At 46.9% G+C, this 9,195-nt stretch overlaps 1 protein-coding gene across 1 annotated transcript; it reads left to right on the top strand.

The window, feature by feature from the left end:
* Positions 1-48: 48 nt before the first annotated feature.
* On the top strand, positions 49-9,047 carry AHSA1 (activator of HSP90 ATPase activity 1). The gene is made up of 9 exons (XM_070415921.1): positions 49-307; positions 1,645-1,835; positions 3,682-3,764; positions 4,157-4,274; positions 5,311-5,399; positions 6,597-6,725; positions 7,178-7,279; positions 8,243-8,294; positions 8,654-9,047. Exons 1-9 carry the CDS (start codon positions 228-230, stop codon positions 8,824-8,826), a joined length of 1,017 nt encoding a protein of 338 aa, XP_070272022.1. The 5' UTR covers positions 49-227; the 3' UTR covers positions 8,827-9,047.
* The last annotated feature ends 148 nt before the right edge of the window (positions 9,048-9,195 follow it).

Below are 9,195 nucleotides of genomic sequence, written 5' to 3'. Positions count from 1 at the left end.
ACCGGGTGGGAGTGAGGAGGAGCCGGAAGTTAAGGCGGGGAGGGGGTGGGGGGTGGAGGGAAAAGCAAGCCAGAAGGTTCTGCGGCCGCTTCTAGTAGTTTCTAGGCGCTGCCGGGTGCTCGGACCAGGCGGTATTGAAGTGGTTGCTGGGGCTGCTCGGGACCAGGCGGTTCTGAGGTGGTTGCTGGGGCTGCTCGGGACCTGGTGACGGCGCGATCGGAAAGCCGATGGCCAAGTGGGGCGAGGGTGACCCACGCTGGATCGTGGAAGAGCGGGCGGACGCCACCAACGTCAACAACTGGCACTGGTGAGGCTAGCGGGCCAGGCCGCCGGAGCGCTGCGCCATGCCGGGCTGCGGGGTCCCCGGGACAAAGCTGGGGCCGAGGCAGCCCTGCCCGGGATGGGGGTGGGCTCTTCTCCACGCGGTGGTCCCAGCCCCAGGCCTCCCCCGGCTGCCGTCTCAGTGTTTAGGGGGCGAGGAGCAGCGTGGAGGGGTGCCCCCAGAGGAGGGGTTTCCAAGAGGTGAAAGCATAACCCCCCGGCTCCTGCTTCCAGCCCGAGCAAAGAGGTGGTCCCCGCACGTGGTCGGAGGAGACAGTGCGGCTAAACGGCGGGCGCGGATCGCGTGGGGAGGTCGCTGTGTAAGGCTCGGGCGCAGGACGGGGGAGAGGGGGGGCTCGGATTCCTGTTTCGCGGCTTAGGGGTGAAATGGAAAGTCCTGGGGACCACCGCCGCCGTCCCGAGAGCGGTTTGGAGCATGCTCCCCAGGCGCCCAGAGCTCAGGACGGTGAGGACGCCTTGGCCCCGCCCGGAACTGTTGGGTCGGTTGTGCTGTAACTGCAGGGGCTGCCCCGGTTGCCGGGCAAGCGTGGTTTTATAACCTAACCCCTCTTCCAAAGCCGCCTCTCCTGCATGAAATCTTCCGGGGGGAGTTTTCTTATCTCCCGACTTCGCTGAACTCTGTTCATACTGTCTTCACTGTTTTTTGTTGTTGGTTTTTTACTTTGTTGCAGCTTTTTGCCGTTCCTCTGCTCGTTTAGTAAGTTGCCAGGCAGATAGTCCTTTTTCTTCTCCTTATCTCAGCCCGGCCTCCGCTCCTGTGAACGGACACGGAGTGTTTGGCCTCATTTTTGTTTGTTTTGAAGCTCTGGGCTTCCATTGTTTTCACGGCCTGTCTAGAGGGCTCACAATGTGTAGAGCGTGTATGACACGGCCTGAACCTGCCAGGTCAGAACACTGTGCTGATCGGGTCAAGATTATTGGTTTATTCCTCCCTGGACGTTTCGTGCATTCTGTGGCCTCCTCTGTGCTGCTTACTTCGGTAAGATGTGCACAGATTTCCACGGGGTCAAGTGGCACTGTGCACCGGGTGAAGGTGTCCTGTCCAATACCCACGCCAGAACCATTATGCTGATTTAGTTTGTAACCGTTCTGTGCAGCAGTTGTCCTCATTGACAGTATGTGACTCCTTGTCTTCCTAAAAGAGAGTGACAGCGTTTGTGGACATACTGGAACGGGACTGAGGGTTTTCTGTTATTTTTAAACCGTTTGTCAGGCCTCTGCTAGCCTGCCGTTCTCTTGACTAGAGCAAGCAGAGTGCTCTGCAGTTGGCTGCTGGTCCATAGCCTTGTTTCTGTTTTGCAGGACAGAGAGGGATGCTTCAAACTGGTCCACGGATAAGCTGAAAACACTGTTCCTGGCAGTGCGGGTGCAAAATGAGGAAGGCAAGTGTGAGGTGACAGAAGTGAACAAGCTTGATGGAGAGGCGTCCATTAACAATCGCAAAGGCAAACTTATCTTCTTTTATGAGTGGAGCATCAAACTAAACTGGACAGGTGAGTGTGCTGGGCTGCACTGACGGATGTGTTAAGGAGCCAGGCACAAGTTTTAAGAGGTCATGAACTTTGCAGGGGAGGTGTGCTGCTTCGGTGACCTACAGAAAGCAGTGTGAGATGCTGGGACACTAAGTGGGTTTCCTCACTGTGAGTCTGAAAGAGTCGCCACAGTGAAGCCGCTGTGCACCTATGTTTTGGGGGCTTGGGCTGTAGCTACTTCTGTCACTTGGATGATAGGAAAGTGGGGAGAGGGATTTTTTTTTTTTTTGGTCTTGCTCTTATTAATTGCCTTCAGTGTGATTCTGGCAGGTTAAACTACGTGCTGGCGAAGCTCACATGTGACTAATTTGGGGCAGCTTTATCCTCTGTCCCTTCTGTGATACTAGCAAAGAATTGGGACCATGCATATGCCCTACTAGAAGGTCCTTCAGTTGGGAGGCTGAATTTTAAAAGGCCCTAAAGCTAAAGAATTATGTGTAGGAGGCAAATCATAAAATAAACTTATGCTTCAGAAAATATTTCTCAAATGAATGGTAACAAAGAGGGGGAAAGTAGATGTATCAGGTTTGGGTTTTTTTTGTTTGATTTAACTACAAAAGCATAGTGGTCTAAAAGGAACCTTAGGTATCATCTTGCCCCATCCTCTTTTCATAGATTGAGAAACTGAGGCCTAGTGAAGTGAGAGTAAATAAATGTTTTGAAATACAGTCAATTCTGCTCTAATGTATTCCTAAAAGTCACTGCACTATGCAAAGTTGCTTAATGAAAACCACAGGGCTAATGGAGAAGAGAGGATTAGGCATACAACATGCAAAAATTTCATCAATGACTCGTTTTTAAAAATTTAAGACCAAGCCCTGGCCAGTGTTGCTAAGTGGTTAGAGCATTGGCCCAGGCAACTGAAGGGCCCTGGGGTTCAATTCCCACTCAAGGGCACATACCTAGGTTGCAGGTTCAATCCCGTGCTGCTTGGGGTACTTGTGAGAGACAACCAATCAATTTGCTTCTCTCACATCAACGTTTCTCTCTCTCTCTCTCTCCTTCCCTCCCTTCCTCCCTCTCTAAAAATCAATGGGAAAAATATCCTTGGGGTGAGGATTAACAAAAAAGAAATTTTAGGAATGTAAATGTGGATAGCACAGTTTTAAACATGTTAAATTATAAGAAATACATAAATGATACAATAAATATGGTGCTTTACTTGAAAAAGACCTGAAGTTTACTTGTGAAAATGGGCGGCAGAAGAATTGTGGCTTGGGTGTTATTGTGAAGTGGTGGGAGGAGGGTCATCTGAAATCAGAAGGAACTGGATAACACCAGTTGTGAATGGCGTGGCTTGTAACAGGCGTAGTGCACTGGAGTCACTGGCAAGGAGATGTTTGATATGTGTTTTGTGTGTTCTTGTGCCGCTCAATTAAATGGTGTGGTTTTTTATGTTCACCTAGTGTTTCTCATAGAGGGAATCACATATGAGCCAATGTGAAACTCATGTTATGATCCAATTTCCCCTAATGTATCAGTCACGTTGGGACAAATTTGTGTTTTCTAACGAAGCATTCTAGCAGAACTGACTGTATTGGCTATTGACTCAAGTCCTCCCTGGCAGAATTTGGCAGTTCTCGGTCCCACATGGTAATAACACACAAGTTCAAGAAATTTGACGAGGAAAGACATTTCTGCTGGGGGAAGAAGGTCCGTTGCATCTGGTGTGTCGTGTCGCATTTTTCTCAGAATGAAGAGGGTCCGTTCAGTTGTCCGAAGGAGTGTAAGCAGGGCAGTAGTTAGGGCTCCAGAGCAGGTGACTTTTCGTGCAGAGGAGACAGTGACATGGCCTTGCTTTTGGCAGGTACCTCTCCGTCTGGAGTGCAGTACAAGGGACACGTGGAGATCCCCAATTTGTCTGACGAAAACAGCGTGGACGAAGTAGAGGTTTGTGCTTCCTCCCTCCTCCTCTGTGCTTCCACATCCTCTTACTCTCAGAGGAGAACAATGAGCTGTCACTCAAAAGTAAAGGCCAGCTGGGCCCACGCATTCAGAACCCCCGTTTGGATGATTTTCTAGGTCAGTGGTGCCACTGGCAGCCTCCAGAGCAGCTTGTGCTTCTTTAGCTGCTTTGCTTTAGCTGGTGCTGTGGGTTCTAACATCGGCCACCTTTGCCTTGGCAGAGAGAGCCTGAGAAGGGACACTCATGGGGATTGTACGAATGCCCCATCCCTCACCGTTTCCTCTGGAAACGTCCGTTATCTGATTGCTCAGCACCACAGTCCACAGCGCAGGTACCCCTCACGTGATTTACCACCTACTTCTGATCTTTCACTCAGATTAGTGTGAGCCTGGCCAAAGATGAGCCTGACACAAATCTCGTGGCCTTAATGAAAGAAGAAGGGGTGAAACTTCTCAGAGAAGCCATGGGAATTTACATCAGCACCCTCAAAACAGGTATCCCTGGAGTAGTTCGTATGCCTTGAGGTAGTTTCCACCTGTCAGACTCTGATAAAGGGGCTTGACAGTCTTTTCTTTGGCAAATGGGTAAAGATTTGGGGGGAGGGGCCTTATTTCATCTTGAAGTCAATGTATACACTCTGAGGAAGGAAAGATCTAGAGGTGCATTGTCTAATATGCTGGCTGTTGAGCAATTGAAATGTGACTCGTTCAAATAGAGATGTACTTTGAGTATAAAATACAATGGATTGAAGACTTGGTACAAAAAAGAATGTAAAATATCAAATTTTTTATATTGATAATATATTGAAGTGATAGTTTGGGTACATTGGGTTCAATATATTTTAAAATTAATTTTCCTCTTTAAGTTTTTTGTGTGGCTCCTAGAAAATTGTAAATTACACCTGAGGCTGGCATTACACTTCTCTTGGACAGACGTGCATCCCCAGCCTCACTGCTTGAGCACAGTCCTGGAGTATCTCTGATATGCATTCTCCAGGGACCTTTAGGGGGTGACTAGAATACTAACTAGCTCAGCTCTCCCTAGAATTCCAGCTCTGCCAGTACGGTTTTATCCTGGTGGAGTACATGAAATGACCATCAGAGGAAACCAGACTAGAAGGTGGGAACCTGTGCTCTGATGCCAAACTAGTTGTAGCTGTTCTACCTACGCAGAGTGGAGAAAGGGCAGTAAACAACGCATCCTTAGGTATCTTGCCCCACTCTGGAAGTCATTGGAAGTGCAACGACATTCATTGGCTGCCCTCCTTAATAGACTTCACGTACATTTAACAAGTTGTAATGTTTCCAGTTGAGTCAGGGGTTTAAAATAATTCCAGTGAACATGCTACATTATATAACATATACTCAGATACCTGCCTGGCCTAGACCGGGGGTAAAAATATAAAGTAGATAGACCTGTCCTCGTCATCAGCTCATTCTGGATTAAGATGGCCATATTTGTTAAGCTGCTTGAAACCCCAAATCTCAACTAAGAAGTAACTTTCCAGAGCGGGGTTTTTTATCTTTTCAGAGTTCACACAGGGCATGATCTTGCCTACGCTGAATGGAGAGTCAGTAGCCTCAACTGGTCAGCCAGCACCGAAAACTGAGGAGCGCAAGGTAAGCGGTCTTCCAACGTGTGTGTGTGTGTGTGTGTGTGTGTGTGTGTGTGTGTGTGTGTATGTTGGGGGGCTGGGGAGGGGATTGTCTGCAAAGGGTGTTGGGATACTGCCTCCTCCTTAACGCCACATTTCTGCTTCTCTCTGACTAACCTCTAAGCCAGAGCAGCTTGTGGTGCTTTTTTTTATTTTTTATTTTTTTTTAATCTTTCTTTTTTGTTTTGTTTTGTTTTTTGTTTAGTGTGGTGCTTTTTTTAAAAATATATATATTTTATTGATTTTTTACAGAGAGGAAGGGAGAGGGATAGAGAGTTAGAAACATCGATGAGAGAGAAACATCGATCAGCTGCCTCCTGCACACTCCCTACTGGGGATGTGCCCGCAGCCAAGGCACGTGCCCTTGACTGGAATCAAACCTGGAACCCTTGAGTCCGCAGGCCGACGTAGTGTGGTGCTTTTTAAGAGTCCACAATATGTAGTTGTTTGTCTACCCATCTTTCACCTGGTTTTTATTCATTTATAACTATTGCTAGAGCAAATGTAAGCCCTTAGGGATTTCAGAGTCTGACCCTTGGTTGCATGTTGTGGACACAGCATGGTCTTCACCCATATACGTCTTCAGTATTATTTCTTACTGGGGTGTTAATATCTCATACTTCGATATTAGAGGTCTCATCAAGGTATTGGGTTAGGCCACTAACTTCACCTATCAGAAAATTGATTGATTTCACCCATTGGCAGGGTGAGCAAATATATTTTTTCTGGAAATGGAACTTGCGTAATTCAGGCTCAGCACTCAGTTTTCAGCCCTATTACCCTTTGTCAGCACAGTGGAGGATATTTTGGAGATGGGGTGGGGTTGGAGGTACTGTTTTGAGCTATTTAAGCATAGAAATTCTGTTTGAGAATTACAGTGTGCTCTTCAGAAATACCTAGTGATTTAACATGTCCTTCTGCTGATGGGTTTTTAAAACATAGTGGTCTTCCCTCACCTAAAGTGGTTGTTTTCAGTGGGAATTAAGGATTTTCTGGAAAAGTTCCCCTTGTGACTGAAACACCCATCGAGTTCTCTCCAACCCCTTGGAACAATTAGCCTTGGAGGTGAATAAGTTTGTGAGAATAAATGCAGGTTTGCCCTGGAAGCCATGTTAATTGAGGTTTCACCATTACTCTAACAACTTCATTGTGACTTTCACAGGCTAAATCTGCTCCTTCAAAAACCCAGACCAGACCTGTTGGTGTCAAAATCCCCACTTGTAAGATCACCCTGCGAGACACCTTCCTGACGTCCCCAGAGGAGCTCTACAGAGTGCTAACCACCCAGGAGGTAAGTGTAACCTGTCCGTCGGCCTCGTGGCACCTGCCAGGCCAGGTGACTTGGGTTGTGGGCGCATCCCCATCATCAGAGGAAGTACCAGTGAGTAGAGCCTTGAGGCTTTCCTCTTCCAAGCAGAGGCAAAGGAAAACCCACTTTTGTTCAACCTACTCCTCAAAGTGTGTTGGCCCTCTTTGTCTCATATATATTAGTTTGGGGTCCTCTAAATGGAAACCACTAGGAATCATTCTTTTTAGACAGTGAGGCTGAAGTAATGTTGTCATGGATTCCCACTCACTCAAGTCAAAGCCTGGTCTGCAATGGAATAGAATAGAATCTGGAACGGTCATTGGGCAAAGTGGTGTCTTTGGAACGAGCATTGAGGCATGCAGGTGTCGGTTGCCATTTGTCCCTGGATCCCACTGAAAGTCATGCATCTTCTCCCTACTTTGTTTTTTCTACAGCTGGTGCAGGCCTTTACCCATGCTCCTGCGACGCTAGAAGCAGACAAAGGTGGGAAGTTTCACCTGGTAGATGGCAATGTCACTGGGGAATTCACTGATCTGGTGAGTACCTCCTGGCCCAGGCCCAGGATGCAGCCTCTGTCTGGTCAGAAGAATATTATTTCTCCTTTTTTCCACTCTGTGGGTAAAATTTAAGGCTTTTATCTCTTTGGTTAGTAATCTCTTTTGTTTTGTTTTTCAAAATAATGCTGCCATTTCAATTCTCTTGCTTTCCTAGAATTTTTTCCTTAACGGAGTTAAAATCAGTTCTTTCTAGAAGAACTGATAGAAGAGAGGTTGTATATATTGGTGGCTATGGCTTTCCATTTGCTGCACTGAAATTTCACCTGGGCACAGTTGACCACATCCCAGTTAGGATTAAGAGGAGATATTAGGAACTCTGTGGTCCACTTGGCCCTCATAAGTGGTATAATTGCACTGATGGTAGACTCTGTATGTAAGGCAGATTGCTAACCTAGCCAGGCTTGGGCACATTGGTCTAAAGCTGCGATTTTCAATTGGTCTATAGCCGCGATTTTCAACTGGTAAGCCACAAGAATTTTCAAAACATGCAATATGTACCTGACTATTTCATGAGGGGCACTGACCTCTTTTCCCTTAGATCATCAAGTTTAAAAATGACAACAGCCTGGCTGGTGTAGCTCATTGGTTGAGGGTCAACCTAGGAACCAAGAGGTCTCGGTTTGATTTCCAGTTAAGGGATTGATTCCCAGAAGGGGACATGCAGGAGGCAGCTGATCAATGATGTTTTGCTCATCAGTGTTACTATCTCTCTATCACTCTCCTTTCCTCTCTTTTAAAAATTCTTAAAGTTAAAAAATGACAACAGCCTACACAACAATAACTGTCTGGTGTGAATGAACCAAAATTATACCTGCTTTTATTGTTAGATTGTCAAAATATGTCTTTTGGTGTGTCGCAGAAGTTTAGTAATAGTTTATGTGTGCCACAAGATGAGAAGTGTTGAAAATCTTTAGTATAGATTGATCTCTTTGGGTATTTTAGGTCCCTGAGAAACATATTGCGATGAAGTGGAGGTTCAAATCTTGGCCAGAAGGTAAGCAAGCATATTTGTGCTTTTTGTTTTGTTTTATCTTAATATATTTTTATTGATTTCAGAGAGGGAGAAGAGAGAGAACATCAATGATGGGAGATAATCATTGATCAGCTGCCTCCTGTGCGCCCCTTACTGGGATTGAGCCTGCAACCCAGGCCTGTGCCCACCTGGGCATCGAACTGTGACCTCCTGGTTCATAGGTCGGTGCTCAACCACTGAGCCACACCAGCCGGGCAGTAAGCATATTTGTTTACTGCCATTAACCCCAGGATTTTTATTTACTTTTTATTTTCGCCTTAATCTCAAACCCAGGTGGAAACCCTGGATCTGAAGCCTCCCTCCCCTCTGTCTTTCTCCAGGGCACTTTGCCACCATCACGTTGACCTTCAATGATAAGAATGGAGAGACTGAACTGTGCATGGAAGGCCGAGGCATCCCTGCTCCCGAGGAGGAGAGGACACGGCAGGGCTGGCAGCGCTACTACTTCGAGGGCATCAAACAGACCTTTGGCTATGGCGCACGCTTGTTTTAGAGCCAGCAGCGGGAGCTCCAGCCTGCCCGACACTTCAGTCCAGCCCTCTCCTGACTGAGGCTTGACTCACAGGATTGCACCATCCCAACCACTAACTTGGGGCCTGGGCCCTTTCCCTTGCGTATACCTTGGGTTTGTGCATGTTTTCTGCTGGGAGGGATCAGAGGGCAATTTCTCTTTTATGTGTACATATGCTAAATAAACATAATTTAAAAAATGTGCATATCTAGAACCTGTGTTGATTGGGTGGCTGGTACTAAGAGTTCCCTTGACAGTTTTGAATTTTTAAAAAAACGAGGGCGGGAATGAGGCCTTGCCTCCATTCTGGAAAAATGCATGTGATTAAGAGGCATGAGGGGACTCGCCTGT

This window comes from Myotis yumanensis, unplaced genomic scaffold (assembly GCF_028538775.1).
Source record: "Myotis yumanensis isolate MYYU_CA2020_CCGP unplaced genomic scaffold, mMyoYum1.0.hap1 SCAF_1, whole genome shotgun sequence".
Classification (NCBI taxonomy): domain Eukaryota; kingdom Metazoa; phylum Chordata; class Mammalia; order Chiroptera; family Vespertilionidae; genus Myotis; species Myotis yumanensis.
Note: the sequence above shows the minus strand (reverse complement) of the source record. Positions and strands in the feature narration are given on the sequence as shown.

Bases quoted from the DNA above. Each gene is read 5' to 3' on its own strand.
- AHSA1 (XM_070415921.1), top strand. From the start codon at position 228: ATGGCCAAGTGGGGCGAGGGTGACCCACGCTGGATCGTGGAAGAGCGG. The intron at 4,275-5,310 runs GTATCCCTGGAG...TTATCTTTTCAG, and splicing joins CATCAGCACCCTCAAAACAG to AGTTCACACAGGGCATGATC. The intron at 7,280-8,242 runs GTGAGTACCTCC...TGGGTATTTTAG, and splicing joins CTGGGGAATTCACTGATCTG to GTCCCTGAGAAACATATTGC.